Here is an 18,497-nt window from a genome sequence, read left to right as displayed (position 1 = left end):
TTGGCTGTGGCTGTGAGCTGCATTGCTGGTGATCTCTGCCATGAAGGACTATCTCTTCATCATTTGGTGAAATCGGAATTGTAAAAAGATCTCAGTATTGAATATAACTGTGCTTCTGGTTGAAGGATTGGGTAGTGTTGTATTATTTTCGGGGTTATCTTTGAACTAAGGGGTGTTAAGAGATCCAATGTTTATTTAAAAGGTTAATTTGAGTTCATGGAATAAACATTGTTTTGTTTTAAAAACCACGTGTCCATAATTGTAATACTACACCTGGGGAACAAGCCGTGTGCTTCAAAAGCAACAATCCATTAAAGGTGGGGGTTGGTTGAACTCCATGATACATTTTGGGGTTCTGAAAACACCTGTCCCATAACAATGGCCTCATCAGAGGGGTGGAACATCAGGGGAGTTGGTGGCCTCCGTTGCTATTCCATGGGACGGGTCTGGGCTGACACTCAACACTCCCACCTGCGATCGGTGCCAAAGGGCCCTGGGCATGGAGGGGCAGCTGGTTCGAGCCCCGGCTGGCCCTGCATCATCTGGCGCTGCCAGCCCTGGCGGCTTCCCCTGGTCTGCACTATCGTGTTGACTCCCTCGGCAATGCTCCTCAGTGACAGGGACATGTTCTGCAGCGCCTCGGAATGCCCACCTGCGACTGAGATAAACTCCGCAACGCCTCGGCCATTCACATCTGAGATTGGGGCATGTCCCGCAGAACCTCATCAAGGTCAGCCTGGTATTGGGTGATATCCCCCAGTGAGTCGGACATTCTCCGAGAACCTCAGTCATGGCCGTCACCGACTGCGTGACACCATGAACATCTTCACTAATGGTGCCGACATCGTGCACCAGGCTCTCCATTGCTGTCGCCGTCCTAGCAGTGTTGGCCTCGTACTGGACATTACCGGCAACATCTCCTGCGCCCATAGCCTGTAGGACTCTTCCAGTCGGCCATGGATCAGCTGGAGTGTCGCTGACATCTCCCGCTGAATGTCCTGACCGCTCCCTATCGTCTCCATGAGCTCCAGGTACACCTCTTCCACAGGCTTAGCATCAGGCTGGGACCCAGCGGGGTCCTGGGATCTATCAGACCTCTGACTGCTGTTTCTCCTGGGGATTCCTGCCTCCACCTGATGTGCATCAGCAATTTGTGGTGCTCACCTGATTGTGCCTCAGAAGCCACTAACATTTCCTACCGAGGTGCGTGTATCTGCGCTGTGGGAATGTGGGGATAACAGCTGTGAAGCCTCGATCGTATCTTCCTTGGAACTCCCCTCCAAGAGGGTCTCCTGGGAGACAGGAGAGGATGCCACACGGGCTGGCTGGCACCTTCGGTTGGAGGACCTGTGGAAGAATGGACATGTAGTCAGTGGGAGGGATGGGTCAGTCAGTAAGGCAATAACAACTCACATTTGGCAGGTACTTATGGTGGAGCCCAGTGGTTCTCACCTGTGCGGTGTCTGCCAGCCTCCGTGTTGGTGACCGCTCTGTCTTCAGTCACCTCCAGGGCCCATTCCTCGAACGAGGTGAGGATTCTTAAGTGCGGCATCCCACTGGCAGTCTGGGCCCTCTCCCGGAAATTGTGCGACAGTTTTTCCTGAGGATACAGGGAGGGCATTGTTTGCCTCACGCGTGGTTCACAGTGGTGGGAGGAGGGTGTGAAGGAAGGATTCGGAGGTTTGAAGGGAGTGGGGTGGAGGGAGGGTTGAAGGGAGAGGGGGGTGGAAGGAAGATTGGGGGTCGCATGGAGAGTTGATGTGGTAGACGCTCATGTGGGTGCAGAAAGGCCTTGTTCTTTCCGGCACTGGAGGCCATTCCTCCTGGTCATACTCCTGGCACTCACAGCTGCCACCACCTCGTCCCAGGCAGCACTGGCTGACCCTCCGGGACTCTCGGGAGAACAGGACATCCCTCCTGGCCTTCACTGCATCTCAGAGCCTCCCCAGATCTGCATCCCCAAATCTTGATGCCAGTCTCCTGGGCGCCCTTGATGCGAGCTGTGATTGGCTGAGCAAGTGCAGCTTAAGTGCTGCTCGACGTTGTTAGCAGGAGGCTGGCGAGCCTTCATTTACGGCGAGACGCCCGTTGGGCCTCGTTAAGTGGACCAATTAGCATTGAATAGCGTTGCTGGCCTCGCTGGGCCGAGCGCCAGGAAGCGGGCTGCAGTTCCTGTTTGCCACCATACTTAGAAATCTTTCTGGAGAATCGCACCTAAAGTTTCTTCTTTTAGTTAAAGTAACTGTGGTAACTAGTAACTGTAAAGCTATTTCTTTGTTACTACTATGGTTAATTCTGTAATTAAATTAAAGTTTGCTTTAACATTAAAGATGCCTATGGGTCTGTGTTATCACTCCTCCTGTGGCGCAGTAACATTTCTGCACAGTTTTACAAATTGGAAATAGTTGGGTTCTAGTTTAGGATCCTAAAACCACTGCCTCCTCAATTTCCACCATCACTTCCCTCAGCATCCTTGGATGCATTGCATCTAGTCCTGCTGGTTTATCAGCTTTAAGTGCAGGCAGCTTATCCAATACCTTTCCCTTTTGAATTTTAAACCCTTCTCGTGTATTAATTGCACCTGTTTCACCAAAGCCTGAGTAGCATCTTCTTATTTGGGGAAGACAGATGCAAAGCATCTATTTAATACCTCAGCTATGCCCTTTGCCTCCACACATAAATCCTACTTTTGGTCCTTACACCTCCTTTTACCATTCTTTTACTATTTATACGACTAGAGAGAACCTTTGGATTTCCTTTTATGTTAGACGCCTGTCTATTTTCATACTCTCTCTTTCCTTCTCTTATTTGTTTCTTCCTTTTCCCTCGGAAACTTCACACTCAGCCACATTCTCCACTGTATTATCCGCCCGACATTTGTTACAAGCATAGTTTTTCTTCCTTCATCTTCATCTCTATGTTATCCAGGGAGATCTGGATTTGTTTGCACAACCTTTCAAAGGAATATACCTAGACAATGCCTGAATCCATCTCTTCTCCGAAGATTGCCCATTGTTCAGTTACCATTTTTCCTGCCAACCTGAGTCCAATTCATTTGGCCCAGAAACAGACTTGCCGCTTTGAAGTTGGCTTTCCGACAGATAATTATTTTGAATTGTTTGTACTTTTCCATAGCCAACCGAAAACATATGATACAATGATCAATGTCCCCTAAATATGTTCTGCTGCAGACTATAGGCACTTGATCTCCTTGGCCCACCTCATTCTCCTTTCTCATTGGGCTGTAAAGACGGCTAAAAACAATTCTCCTGAACACACTCTGCTTTTACCCTCCTTTGCACTTTACACTGCAACTGTTCCAGCCTGTTTTTGGATCACTAAGGTCCCTCGTTATGCTCTATAATTTCCTCGCAAATTTGTTCCTCTACATCCTTCTCTAAAGATTCTGTCAAGTACAGGGAAGTTCTTGGGTTGTAAGAAGATAGAACGGGAGTGATCTGTGGAGATATTCAGGCTTAAGGAATAGGGGCGCGATTCTCCGATGCTGCGCGGCATCGGGAAAGCCGTCGTGAACTCGGCCGAGTTTCACGACGGCGTCTGAGGCCGCTCCTCGCCCCCAATTCCCCCACCCACCCCGGGGGGGGGCTAGGAGCGCCGTTTCGAGAAACTCAGCCGGCGGGCCTTGACGCTTGCATCAAAGCGGCGCGCCGAGAAGGACGCGACGGCGGTGCCTAAGTGACGTCAGCCGCGCATGCGCAGGTTGGCCGGTTCCAACCCGCGCATGCGCGGTTGGCGTCTTCCCCTCCGCTGACGTGGCGGCTTGATATTGTGGGGCGGCGGAGGGGAAAGAGTGCGTCTCTTGGAGACGCCGGCCCGACGATCGGTGGGCACCGATCGCGGGCCAGTCCCCTCCCGAGCACGGCCATGGTGCTCGATCCCCCCCCCCCCCCCCCCCCCCCCCCCCCACAGGCCCCAAACTTACCTTTCGCACTATGTCACGCCGGCAGCGACCAAGTGTGGTTGCCGCCGGCTTGAACAGGTCGGGAACGTCAGGCCGCTCGGCCCATCCGGGCCGTGAAAAACAGCGAGCGGCGATTCCGCGACAAGCCATTTTGGGGAGGTGGGAAAAACATGGGGCGCGATTCTCCGCTCCCCAGGCCGGGTGGGAGAATCGCGGGAGGGCCGCTCTGGCACCCCCCGCGATTCTGCCACCCCCCCAAAATGGCGTGTCGCGTTTTGCGACACGCGGCTCGGAGAATCGCAGGTCGCCGTTTTTCACAGTGACAACCGCGATTCTCCAGCCCAGATGGGCCGAGCGGCCTGCCATTCCCGATCGGTTCACGCCGGTGTCAACCACACCTGGTCACTGCCGGCGTGAACATAGCGCAAAAGGTAAGTGTGGGGCCTGTGGGGGGGCGGAGAGGGGATCGAGCACCACGGCCGTGCTCGGGAGAGGACTGGCCCGCGATCGGTGCCCACCAATAGTCGGGCCGGTGTCTCCAAGAGACGCACTCTTTCCCCTCTGCAGCCCCACAAGATCAAGCCACCACATCTTGCAGGGCAGCGGAGGGGAAGACGGCAACCGCGCATGCGCAGGTGACGTCATTTCGCGCCGCCGGCCGCGTCATTATCAGCGCCGCCTTGACGCCAGCGTCAAGGCCCGGCGGCTGAGTTTCATGAAACGCCGCTCCTAGCCCCCCGGGGCGGGGAGAATAGGGGGCGATGAGCGGCCTCCGACTCCGTCGTGAAACACTCTGGGTTTAACGACGGCGTCGGCCGTTGCGGAGAATTCCGTCCATGGAATCTTAAGGTACAATTATTTCAGTTCACAACTGGGAGTTTGAATTTATTTCTCAAAGTTAATGACCTCCCCAGAGACCAGGTGCAGGATTGTCCGACCCCCTGCCGACCATAGACGCGGCGCCAACCACTCCAGCGCCGGCCTAGCCCCCGGAAGTGCAGAGGATTCCGCACCTTCCGGGCAGCCCGACGCCAGAGTGGTTCACGCCACTCTTTGCCGCCGGTAGCCCGCCCCCCAATTGCGGAAGAATCCCGGCCCAGAACACCATAAACTACAATGCAGGAATCGGCACCTGATTTATTTTCAGTTACTATTTTGTGACAAACGACCCTGTTGCAACAGTCCAATATCTTGCTACGTACAAGTGTTTGTTTGTTTTATTAAAATAATTTTTTCCTTTTTCCAATTAAGGGGCAATTTAGTGTGACCAATCCACCCATCCTGGGTTGTGGGGGTGCGAACCACGCAGGCAAGGGGAGAATGTGCAAACTCCACACGGACGGTGACCCGAGGCCAGGATCGAACCTGGGTCCTCAGTGTCTTGAGGCAGCAGTGCTAACCACTGCACCACCGTGCGCTCCTGTATTTGTGTTACTGTATTAAAGTGTTTCCGGATACAAGCCACGATTTGAAGTGTATCTAACAGTTTTTGTGCAGTGAAAGTTAGCAATCTTTATACCAATCATAACAGACATGTATTTCTGTCGCACTTCCTCAGTTTTCTCATCATTAGCCTTCCTGAAAGAGGAAGCTTAATTCATATACTCTTAATCTTACCTGTCCCACAGTTTTAACATCATCCCTGCCATACCATTCAGGCTCGTAGACCTCATGCAGTGACTCTGTGAGCTTTGTGGAGGCTTCCTGCATCCCTGAAGAAAATAAATAGATCAGACTGTCAGAGGTTTTAGAGGTGTGCACTTGCACATTGATTTTGCACATTGATTTTGCACAATAATGCAAGCATCCCTGTTGACCATTCTTTCTTTCGGTGTATGTAGATTCATTACTCCACCTTCAAACCGTATAGAATAGAAATAACTGGCAGGAGGGGGGGACTGCTGGGGGTTGACCATTTTTTAAGATTCAGAGCCAAATCAAAGAGTTAGGATTGAAACTTAACCTTTGTTTTTTTTTCCCCACAGTTTGGACCGTACTGAACGTGAATGAAGGAGAAATGAAGTAGATTCTGACATGAATAAACTGGTAAATGCAGCAATAGTTTTGGAGGCCTGGAACCAGGAGCAAAATATCCGTCTATCTTTGTGCTGCCCGAGCATCAGGAAATGGGGGCAGATCCATACCTACAGTCACCCTCTTAACATGTCCACTTTGCATCCTTGCGCATTTTATAGTCCACCTAATTTTCCAATGACTGTAACGACAGCCCAGGTGAGATCCTGCTCAGAATGCATGTTTGCATTTAAATTGGGCAATAATGCCAGTGACATCCTGCATATCAACTTGACAACTCTGGACGCCTACAGCAAGGTATAGATCAGAGCAGCCATTGTTTCTGTGGAGAGGCACAATGGAGCCTAGCACATAAGGACCTGGGCAGTAAATTTAGGCACACTGAGTGTCCATGCCAAGCCAGCAGATTTTTCTATTTTGTGCACTAGGAAAATTCTTTCCTACAAGATAATCTATTTCGTTAAGGTGCTGGGTCAGTGGCCACTCATAGCAATGGACATTTCCTGCCGCAGCCCAAGTGGTGAGTGCCCAAGTGCAGGTGGGAATCCCACCAAAACCAGTGTGCTGACTATAATGAATTTGCTGTTGTTTAGGTCGGTTATTAGATTTGGCTGAGGGAAAATGACTGTCTAGTTTTTCTACAGGGCTTCTGCCAATATCCTGCTTGGATATTTCAGAGTTTGAGTCACTTTTAACCTGACAGACCCGAATTTGCATCAAAAAAAGTTGTTTAACTCTTTCAATACATGAAAACAAAAATTAACTTCCCCTGGTTATACCAGGACAGTCACTTCACGGATGTAAGTTACTTCAGATGAGGTAAGAAGTTAGAATAAGGACGGCTACCATCGGGGGCCAAGAAAAAATTACATCAGAGCAGGCAGTTCCGGCAACAACACAGTGCACTGCGAAAGACATCGGTGTGCACATAGATAATAACATCACCATGACGGCACGGTGGCGGTGCCTAGCACTGCTGCCTCACGGCACCGAGGACCCAGGTTCAATCCTGGCCTGGTTCACTGATCGTGTGTATTCTGCACATTCTCCCCATGTCTTCATCCCCATAACCCAAAGATGCCACTGGTCCACAGCAGATGCCATCTCCCTGGCCCTACACTCATCCCTGGTGCATCTCCACAACAAGGACTCCTCCATCAGACTCCTATTTATTGACTACACCTCTGCCTTCAACACCATAATCCCAGCCAAGCTCATATCAAAGCTTCAAAACCTAGGACTTGGTTCCTCACTCTGCAACTGGATCCTCGACTTCCTGACCCATCGACCACAATCAGTAAGGATAAACGACAACACCTTCTCCATGATAGTCCTCAATATGTGGTCCCCATAAGGCTGCGTACTTAGCCCCCTACTATACTCCCAGACTCATGAGACTGCGTGGCAAAATGTGGCTCCAACTCCATCTACAAGTTTGCTGGCAAACCGTAGTGGGTCGGATCTCGAACAACGATGAGTTAGAATACAGGAGGGAGATAGATAACCTAGTGGAGTGGTGTAACGACAACGATCTCTCCCTCAATGTCAGCAAAACTAAAGAGCTGGTCATTGACTTCAGGAAGTAAAGTATCGTACACATCCCTGTCTGTATCAACAGGGCTGAACTGAGATGGTTGACAGCTTCAAATTGTGAGGTGTACCCATCACCAACGATCTGTCCTGGCCCACCCACTTCAACGCTACCACCAAGAAAGCACAACAGCGCCTAAACCCTATAATTTCTCAGGAAACTAAGGAAATTCGGCATGTCCACATTGACTCTTACCAACTTTTACAGATGCACCATAGAAAGTATCCTATCTGGCTGCATCACAGCCTGGAATGGCAACTGTCCGGCCCAAGACTGCAAGAAACTTCCGAGAGTCGTGAACACCATCCAGTCCATCACACAAATCCGCCTCCCATCCATTGACTCTGTCTACACCTCCCGTTACCTTGGGAAAGCGGGCAGCATAATCAAAGACCCTCCCACCTGGCTTATTCAATCTTCCAACTTCTTCTATCGGGCAGGAGATATAAAAGTCTGAGAACACGCACTAACAGATTCAAAAACAGCTTCTCCCCTGCTGCAACTGGACTCCTAACAGACCCTCTTATAGACTAATCTGATCTCGTCACACATCTTCTCTACAGAGTAGTACTACACTCCTGTACGCTTGGCCCGTGTCTGTATTTATATTGTATATTTAATGTTTGTCCTATGTCTTTTATTTTCATAAAGGGAATGGTTTGCCTGAGCTGTACGCAGAACAATACTTTTCACTGTACCTCTGTACACATGACAATAAACAAATCCAATCCAATCCCAAATCAAAAAGGTGGTGCAGGGTGGGCTAAATTGCCTCTAAATTGGAAAATTGGAAAAAAATGAATTGAGTACTTCAAATTTAAAAAAAAAATTAAATGTCATCATGCCTGGTGATGACATGACCCTGAGCATCCCATCCCAAACTAAAAAATCCACCAGAATCACATGTGTTTGCGACTATAATGGAACAGCAACTGAATGCTGGCTCGTCACTGCCTTGTAGGCTCCTGTATTTTGCAGAATTACTTCAGGTGGCTGACTCTTAAATGATCCTTCCATCCCAACCCAAGAGTACTGGATACAAAGTCAACCGGTACCAAACAGTGGACAGGTCAGCTAAAAACTGGACTGCCTGGTCTAAAACCAGGCAGACAGCCATTCACAAATTTCAACCGCCAGTAAAATTACTAAGCCTGTCGAACAATATCCAATTGTGTCCTGCCACTCTCAGTTTCCCTCAAAAATCATTCTAAGACTTAACATTAAATTGTTTGCAATGTCAATCTTGTGGATACAAGAAGTAGTTTCATGTTACTTAGTCAGCAGCTCCAATAATGCGGTATCATGGGTATAGGATGGCAGAAGTTGAACGAGGTGAACGGTCTTGTCTTCATTCAGCAATTTCTATCCTTTTAAAAGTAGTCTCCCGTGATGGTTGACCAAATAAATCTTTTTGAAGGATTACACCAAGGAAATCACTTCGACTTAAGAGTTAACATCAGGGCATAATTTTCAGTGAGAGTGGGTCCTCAGCACATTATCCAAAATGGTGGCGGGATCATAGATCCAGAAGTCAGTCCTGCCTTCGTTTTCAACAGATCCTATTTTTGCCAGGAATGGCGATGTCTCAGAGTTGCTTCCGGGGACGGTGGGCCGGCTCCAGCATGTGCCTGCCCCCGGAACAAAAACTTTTGGGACTGTTTCTCCAGAGGCGGGTGTGCTGAGTTGGGAATTTTCTTTTTTTTTAAATTTACAGTACCCAGTTATTATGTTTTCTAATTAAGGGACAATTTAGCGTGGCCAATCCACCTACCCTGCACATCTTTGGGTTGTGGGGGTGAAACCCACGCAGACACAGGGAGAATGTGCAAACTCCACACAGACAGTGACCCGGGGCGGGGATCGGACCCGGGTCGTCAATGCCATGAGGCAGCAGTGCTAACCACTGTGCCGCCCCTCGAGTCGGGAATTTTCCTGACACTGCAAAACCTAGCCTTGGGAGCAAAAATCCAGGCTCTGTAACATGAGTATTCATCCTGATTCATTCAATTTGATAAAAACACATTCAGCAGATACATTCTCATCATCACCAAGCAGTTAACAAACACATGAATTGGAGAGAATCATCTTAGTCTATTCATAATTCAGTTTTAGGAGTATTACCTAATAAACTCATCACAAACTGCACCTTTTTCTTAATGATTTTCAACATGAGGTGATCTCGACCCTGATTTGACAACATATTTAGGTAGCACGGTAGCATGGTGGTTAGCATAAATGCTTCACAGCTCCAGGGTCCCAGGTTCGGTTCCCGGCTGGGTCACGGTCTGTGCGGAGTTTGCACGTCCTCCCCGTGTGTGCGTGGGTTTCCTCCGGGTGCTCCGGTTTCCTCCCACAGTCCAAAGATGTGCGGGTTAGGTGGATTGGCCATGCTAAATTGCCCGTAGTGTTCTAAAAAAAGTAAGGTTGGGGGGGGTTGTTGGGTTACGGGTATAGGGTGGATACGTGGGTTTGAGTAGGGTGATCATTGTTCGGCACAACATTGAGGGCCGAAGGGCCTGTTCTGTGCTGTACTGTTCTATGTTCTATGTTCTATATGGGGCTTGTTCCCTGGCAACAGCAACTTTGGTTCTTCCAAAGTGTTACAAAAATGATTTTCTCCAAAACCTTGAAAACTAAAGATTTAACAAGCTTTGATGCCCAAACGTCACCTATATTTTGTTTGAACAAAGCACAATGAAGTTCTGAGATTTCTTGCACGTAATATTGAAGAATAGGCAGAGAAATAGGTCTGCCAGGTTTTATGAGCAATCCTATGGGGAGCCAAACGAGGTGGGATTGTGAGATCTAAATGGGCTATAGCCTTGTGAGTGCTGACTGTACAACCCATGATTCTGTTGAGTGAATATATATGCACCAGGCATAACGGTGAAGATTTTATCATTTTAGAAATGATAGGTCTCAGAAGGGACCCACTATGTAGGAAAGAATTGGCGAATAATTGTGTCGAGATCCATGTCCAGCACAAAAAAAATCATAAAACAAAATGGCGTTACAACCTTTCACTGCAGTTAGATAGCCCCGTAGTTCCCTCTGTAGTCGACTGCCTTCAGCCTGAAAAAAAGCACAAGAATAAAAAATCCTCCAGTCAGTGAGCAGTGTGTGGAAAGCATGCCAATTTAATACGATAATATACACTGTTCGCAAAGTGAAACTGAAAGGGATTCAGTAATTGTTCAAACAAATTGGATTGTTTGCCGAGCACATTCTCCCAACCCCTGGCAAGTTACCAACAGGTCACCAGTGATCATTTGCAAAATGGACTTTGCCACACCCTACCCTCAAAGAAGGTCAATAAAAATGACAATACCAGGTATCTGTTTCAGATACAATCTCATGCAGGTGGACTCTCTAGACTGAATTTAAAATACAAGGAGGCTGTCAAGACAAACACCGCAGGCTTAGATAGCTCACCTTGCTCAAGATGGTTTGTAATTAGTCACTCAAAAATAACATAAATCTCCAAACCTATCTTACAGATCCAGCAGTTCCAGTGAAGGGTAGCTGAGGTGAATATTGAATAATGTTAATGACCTTGTGTTTCTGCTCTTCATTCCTACTCACCTCAACTGTTGCTGCACCCTAGTCAAACACCAAGGCCTAGATTTTTGTGGAGTTATGGAAATGCCACGGATTTTCATTTACAACCTCCTGGACTAGTGCACGGTCAATTCCAGCCCAACGTGACCCGGAGTCACAACGCAATTTAAATTAACAAATAATTCTCAGGAAAACACCCAAAGTCTTTGGTCCTTGGCTGCCCAATAACTCAACACAAGGTTGGTAAAAATTAAATACAATTAACTTTATTAACAGCAAGAACTATGATTAAATATGCAGCAGATTCAATAGGTTAACTATTTTCTAATTCTTAACTCCCCCTCCCATCCCCCACTCAAACTTGCTCCATCTTCTACACACACAAGATAGATAAACAGAGGGGAAAAGAGCGGTGAAAAATAATAAGAAAAGGGATAAAAGCCTTTGTTTCGGATGTTTGTTTTCTCACACACCTTTCTTCATTTCAGGCTTTCAGTTCGCGATTTCTGTTTCCAGTCTGTAATGGTTTTCATTGTAGATTCATTCAGGTGTCTGCAGTTTCAGAAATGCAGCAGCTATACAACTTTTCTGAAGAAAACAAGAGTGAAAGAGAGAGCAGCCCCTTTCCTCTGAGCATCCAAGTCTCAACTGTCTTGAATCTCTGAAAAATCATCCCGAATGGGCAGGATCCAATCACCTGTTACTGAGCAGAATACAGTCTTTCTACCCACTCATTGGCCACCAGTCAGCCAATCGAACCGAGTCCCACCGATCTCTTAGATGGCAAAAAGTCTATGTTCTGCAATCCGAAAGCAGGCACAGCGTACTCTGACAGCGGCCGCTGACATCATACCGGCGCATGCGCAGGGGAGGGGGTCTCTTCCGCCTCCGCCATGGTGAAGACCATGGCGAAGGCAAAAGAAAAAGAGTGCCCCCCAAGGCACAGGCCGGCCCACCGATTGGTGGGCCCCGACCGCGGGCCACGCCACTGTGGGGGGGACCCCCCCGGGGTCAGATCGCCCCGTGCCCCCCCCCCCCCCAGGACCCTGGCGCCCGCCCGTGCCGCCAATCCCACCTGTAACGTAGGTGGTTTAATCCACGCCGGCGGGAGAGGCTTGTCTGCGGTGGGACTTTGGCCCATCGCGGGCCGGTGAAGCGTCGCGGGGGGCCGTCCGACCGGCGTGGCACGATTCCCGCCCCATGCCGAATCCCAGGTGGTGTAGAATTCAAGACAAGGCGAGGGCGGGATTGACGCCGGCCTCGGGCGATTCTCCGATCCGGCGGGGGGGGGGGGGGGGGGGGGGGGGTTGGAGAATCCCGCCCCTGGTTCCTCTTCTTGAGGGCCATAACATCACTCCTGCCTCCTGTCCGTTTCATCCTCGTCGCTCCCACAATGCCTTTCAGCGGCCAGCCTCAGGTCCGTGGTAGGTGGAACCTGATCGGCTGGGGAGGGGGGGGGGGTTAGAAGTGCACAGGCGACCTTCGCTTCCTCAGGAGTGCCTGAGGATCACCAATGCAGGTTCAACCTCAGTACTGGGACTGGAGGCAGACCAGTTTCTTCAGCCTCCATATCAAACCCCGAGTCTCCACTGCTATTCGTCCTCCAGGGTGACGCTCCATGGAATATTAATTAGCTGCCAGTAACAATTAACATTGGATCTGGGGTGACACAATGTGGAAGGCTGGGTCACTTTGTTATCTTTGAAAAGGCCCGGCAAAAGCTGGTGGTCTGTTATTTTCACAGTTTGCCAGCCATAGACATACTGGTGGAATTCCCTTACACCAAAAATGCGTGCAGTCCAGCCAGATCGTTCCATACATGAAAAGCATAGGACATACAATAAATACACAATGTAAATACATAGGGTGAAGCATACGGAGTGTAGTACTACTCAGTAGAGAAGATGATGTGTGGACAGTCAATTCAGTCCATAAGAGGGTCATTCAGGAGTCTGGTAACAGGGAGAAGAGGCTGTTTTTGAATGTTAGTGTGTGTTCTCAGACTTTTGTATCTTCTGCCCAATGGAAGAGGTTGGAAGAGCGAATAACCTGGGTGGGAGGGAGTCTTTGATTATGATGCACATTTTCCCAAGGCAACGGAGGTGTAGACAGAGTTTTTTGGATGGGAAGCGGGTTCGCATGATGGACCGGGCTGTATTCATAACTCTGTGAAGTTTCTTAAGGTCTTGGGCCGAGCTGTGGGATGGACTGGGCTGTGTTCACGACTCTCTGAAGCCTTACGGTCTTGGGCTGAGCAGTTGCCATACCAGGCTGTGATACAGCCAGGTAGGATGCTTTCTATGGTGCATCTGTAAAAATTGGTAAGAGCCATGTGGACATGCCGAATTTCCTCAGTTTCATGAGAAAGTATAGGCGCTGTGGTGATTTCTTGGTCATGGTGTCGATGTGGGTGGACCAGGACAGATTGTTGGTGATGTGTGCAGCTAGGAATTTGAAGCTGTCAACCATCTCCACCTCGGCACCATTGATACAGACAAGGGCGTGTACGATACTTTGCTTCCTGAAGTCAAGAACAGCTCTTTAGTATTGCTGAGATTGAGCGAGAGAATGTTGTCATTACACCACGCTGCGAGTATGTCTTACCTTCTCTCTCTCAACAGCGCCAGTGCCCATTTCCTGATTTTTAAAACCACAAGTGAACCTTGCCATCGGTAATTCTCCCCAGTGGTGGCGGAGTATCGTGGAGGTCCGGAGAATACCGTGTCAGGCCCATTAGTGATATGCCAATGGCATTCCTTGTACGTGCGGAGTAGAACACATTGACGCCGCTGTCGAGGCACAGGAGCGTGACATTCTGGTGTGTGCCCGGCACCGGCCACAATTTTGGCGTCACAACCAATTGTACGCGCAGTCAGGTTTTTCCGATTTCGGTGTCGGCCGACGGAGAATCCCACCCATTGTCTCTGAAGGGCAACTTATGCTGCACTGTGCACAGACCAAATTCAAAGAGAGCTTTGCAAAGGCCGTCTGCATTTCATAACCCAGGCAGGCCAATAAGAGTCAACATCTCTTTAAGACAAAGGAGCCAACAATCTTCCTTTCAATTCTTAATGGTTGAGACATTCAACAATCTTGGGAACCCACACGAGGGATACACACCCTTTGTCACAGACAGTGTGAAGAAGTGGGAGTTATGTGACATGGTTTGTGGAGCCAGCAATATTACCTTGCTGTTCTGGAAAGTTGTAGTCTCCCATTTTACCATCTAACTGGTAGCCTCACAGACAAGGAGCTCTGACCCCGGTTGGACACCTGGTCCCATCCACACGGTCTCTCCTGGAAAGCCTGTACCATTGCCTACAAGATATCTCTGCGTGCATATTCCATCATGTGAAGTCGACACCACCATGGAAAAGTGAATTATTCAGCATCGGTTTTCAGCTTACCCACCTCCATGAAGGAATACTTTATTGCACTTTGATTTTGGACTCTGGAACCCAGGTGAATTTTTGCGATCTCTGCATTGTAAATCCTTATTTTCTCTATCCCTCTTTACTGTATGACTGTAAAGAAAGCAATGTTGTGATCCTCTTCTTGCAATTTATGTGTGTGCAAATAAAGTAACCCTTTGAGTTAATCCTATCTCAGGTTTGCTATGGCTTATTAAAAGAACTTGGATCACACCAAAACTGAAGAGTTGGCAAGTACATCACTGCTTAAAAAGGGGGAAGCAAATCAAAACAACTTTTTGTTTAGGGGCAGGTGGTGAGAAATGAATTAGTGCCATTTAAATTAACCCCCTCTTGTCCTTAACGACTGTCTTTCATGCGGCATTATGAATATGTGGCATTATGAATACAAGTTTTTTTTATTACGTGATTAAATAATTGGGAGATTTAAAAGTTTTGAATGGGCTTTCATGAATGGGAGTGTTGCTTCCATTCAGTGAAGTCTGTAAATACATTTATAACTGTATTTTATTTCATCTCAACCCGACTCCTGAGATCTGCCTACAATGGATACTGGAATGTTGAGTGTAAGGGCAAAGAGTTGTGGGTGGGCTGGCATAAGTTGGCAATAGGGGTTATATGGAGTCATGGGGGATGGCTGGGGGGGGGCATGTGTTGGCATGGAAGATATTTTTTGAAATATATTCTTTCTTGGGGATATGGGTACATTGGCAAGGCAATTTGTTGCCTATGACATTTCCCATGAACTCAGTGGCTTGCTAGACCATTTCAGAGGCAAGTGTTTTTGAACTTTATTTTATAAATTTAGTTATAGTTTAGTTAGTTTAACAATTATTTTGTTATCCAATTAAGGTGTGATTTGGCATGGCCAATCCACCTAACCTACACATCTTTGGGTTGTGGGGGAGGACACTCAAGGGAAGAATGTGCAAACTCCACATGGACAGTGACCCGGGATCGAACCTAGGTCCTCAGCGCCGTAGTCCCAGTGCTAACCACTGCGCCACCATGCCGCTCATTTTTCAGAGGAAAGTTAAGAATCAACCACATTACCAGTCTCTCTCGGATAGTGGGGCATCCCTTCCATCCAGCTGAAGAGTTGGCGGCGGCGGAGAACACACCCTGCCAATACAAGTTAATTGGCTGAAGGTGGGTTTCCGCCCCTCCCTCGGGGGGGGGAAGTTTGCTCAGAGAGCTATTGGCTAAATCCGATTGGTCAGCAGTTCTCTAGACCCTACAGTGGACTGGGCTGGGGTTGCAAGCAGCTTGAATGGTCATGCCTGGTGACCCACTATCCCAAACTAAACTTCAAAGATATTTGAGTGTAAAATGCTGTGGGACATTCTGAGATCATGAAAGTGTTGCAAAATTGTATGACTTTTATTCTGTCCACCCTTTCTATTTTTATTTCTATCACTATTTGTAAGGGATGTGTTAATTCTGTCCACTGTGAGGATACTTGGCAGCCTTCCAGGGCCATGATGTTGACTGGGACATAAAGCTCCAGGTGTTCAAACTCAGGCGTTCTCATGCCAAGCTCTGCTTGTTATCCAACTATTTGCAACATCCTGCTGACTTTCCCAGCCACTTATCTCTTCAAGACTGGTTTATTCCACTGTATAACTGAGAGGCCCTTCTGCTAGTTTGCTGGACTTCACCTCGGACCTGAGATACGACAGGTGCCAAGAGTCAAATCACGAACGTCCCAGGGTCCCCGACAAGAGAGAGATTCTTGTGTTGTCTTCTTATCTTATAATATGCTTATATTATATTCTTATATCATATTATTCTTATCAATAAAGTAGAGTAAATGAATTTCTGTCATTGTTCTCTCAATTACATTATGTCCGAAATATAAAGATCCCTTGAAGTAATTCAAGACATATTTGATGTAGTCAGACAGGATTCAGTAGCAATGTTGAACAGAAAGGGACAGACACCCAAGGAGCTTGAATCTGTGACCTATCATGTTCCAGGATGCAATGCAGCGGACTGGGGTTCTGGCTCAAAAACTAATTTGTTTACGTAGGCCGGTGCCCCATGAGAGGGAAGCACTATCCTTGTAAGTAGAACAACAACAGCTAACGTTAGCAGAGGTCGTGAAGGCAGCTCAGGAAAGAGCGGATCGGCGGTAGCGAGGTGATAGACTTGCAGATCTGTGACCGTGACTCCCTAACTCTCTTTATGACGTGATCGGCATCGGGTGGTTAAAAATACTATTAAGGAGTAGAAATTAGTGGAAAATCCTTGAGAGATATTAAACGTGTCTTAGAATTGAAAATACTGCGCAAACAGATCCTGACAAGAGAAATATGAGATTATTGTCTGGTCAAGGCTAGGATGTAGTTTGGCAGTGATTAAATTTGGATTCTTCAAAGCACGTTACATAGAACATACAGTGCAGAAGGAGGCCATTCGGCCCATTGAGACTGCACATGTGAAATGTTAAGATTTCTTTATGTGAAGATAAAATTGGAGCACAGAAGTTAACTATTTCAGCAGACAATTGATTGATTTTTAAATTGCCCAGAACCACGTGTCTGAATTACTCAATATACAGTTTAAATGTTGATTTATAGGAACTCAGTGACGGCAGTTAAAAGCAGAAATGATTAAGTGCTTGAACTTTACGAGCAAATGAATATGTGGTGTTGGTGAGTCATGTTATCGTTAAGGTTTATATGTTTCGCTGCTTGTGTGTGAATGAGATTCATGTGTGTCTGTTGCAAGGCTTCATGTTTTCTGTCGAAATTGTGATCTTTGTGATCCTTGTTTAAGTGACCCAAGTCAAAACAGCTAACAAAACCTAGTGTCATGTTTTTCTGGCCAGAGGCATGATTCCAGGATACTTCTGATCAACATTTGGGAATTTTAATCCGATACAAATTCACACGTGTACGGGTGCGATAATTAAAGCTAATGGGATTTATTGGAATTCGGAATATCTGAAATGATTATAGCCAATCCTGTATTGGACTGATCTCAAGTTAGAACTTCTTGTCAGGTTCAAAAAAAGAATTATTCCTAACACAATAAGTGACACATGAAGAAAGATGGAAAGATTCTGCGATTGGAGTGTAAAGTAGTGATTGTTAAAGAAAAGGAGTCCAACAAAGCGAGGTGGCAACGTAATGACGTCCAGTTAAACACTTTCACTCCGCCGCTTTTCCAAATGAGCAGAGAATTAACCCTTGCCTGTTAACAGCTGAAGGCGTATATTTATTTTTACAGGAATTGTGAATTACAAATTTTAAGTTTGAATGGACCGATTAATTAACCAATTTTGCCTCAAGCAGAATGGATCTTTTGTGTTTTACTTCACAGATAATTGCAAGTGGAACAAGATTTGCGGTTCAGCTGGTGTCCATGGACATAAGGACAAAGCCTATTTTTTGAAGAAGAAATTCTACAACTTAAGACAAAGACGAGATTAACTGGACATTAATAAAAATCTGAAAGCCAACAACAATGTTGATTGAATTTGGGACAATTCTGGGATGCAGACAGTAAATGTAATTTAGCAAGTTACCTTACAAAGATGTAACTTAAGACAAAGAACAAGTAATCACAATGTTACTGCCTGGAATGAAATGGAAATGTTTGATTTCTGTTTTAAACATGAAGATATTTTATTGGACTGCAGGAATTATCCTGGGCTCATGGTTGGGATAAGATTAAGTAACTGAGGGTAGACAATTGAGACAGGAAATCAAAACAGGATATGGGAATTGGAAATGGGGTGAAATGCAATGGAATATTTCAGTCTGGCATTAATATGAAGGGGAAAATCTAGAGGAGGCTAGTAAATTGATACATATTCTCTTGGTGATGCTTGTGTCCTTGCCTATGCTTATTTAAGAGAACAAAGTCTGACACTCTGGTCACCACCCAAGGCATCGAGACATATGTGGAGCGATGAGCAACAACTTTGAGATCTTTTGATAAGATCACAAACCGTTCC

At 47.2% G+C, this 18,497-nt stretch overlaps 1 protein-coding gene across 23 annotated transcripts in view; it reads right to left on the bottom strand.

The window, feature by feature from the left end:
• The window catches only part of amph (amphiphysin), a 354,942-nt gene that overhangs the window by 202,305 nt on the left and 134,140 nt on the right, over nucleotides 1–18,497 (bottom strand). For all 23 annotated transcript variants that reach the window (XM_038809956.1, XM_038809944.1, XM_038809948.1 and 20 more), the window contains exons 3-4: nucleotides 10,565–10,619; nucleotides 5,540–5,634 (exon numbers count right to left, since the gene is read on the bottom strand). In XM_038809956.1, the coding sequence (XP_038665884.1) occupies nucleotides 5,540–5,634; nucleotides 10,565–10,619 (150 nt within the window). The remainder of the gene's footprint in view (nucleotides 1–5,539; nucleotides 5,635–10,564; nucleotides 10,620–18,497) is intronic.

The sequence above is a fragment of the Scyliorhinus canicula genome, chromosome 10, assembly GCF_902713615.1.
Source record: "Scyliorhinus canicula chromosome 10, sScyCan1.1, whole genome shotgun sequence".
Lineage (NCBI taxonomy): Eukaryota > Metazoa > Chordata > Chondrichthyes > Carcharhiniformes > Scyliorhinidae > Scyliorhinus > Scyliorhinus canicula.
The sequence above is the reverse complement of the archived record's forward strand: the minus strand, read 5'-3'. Positions and strand labels throughout refer to the sequence as shown.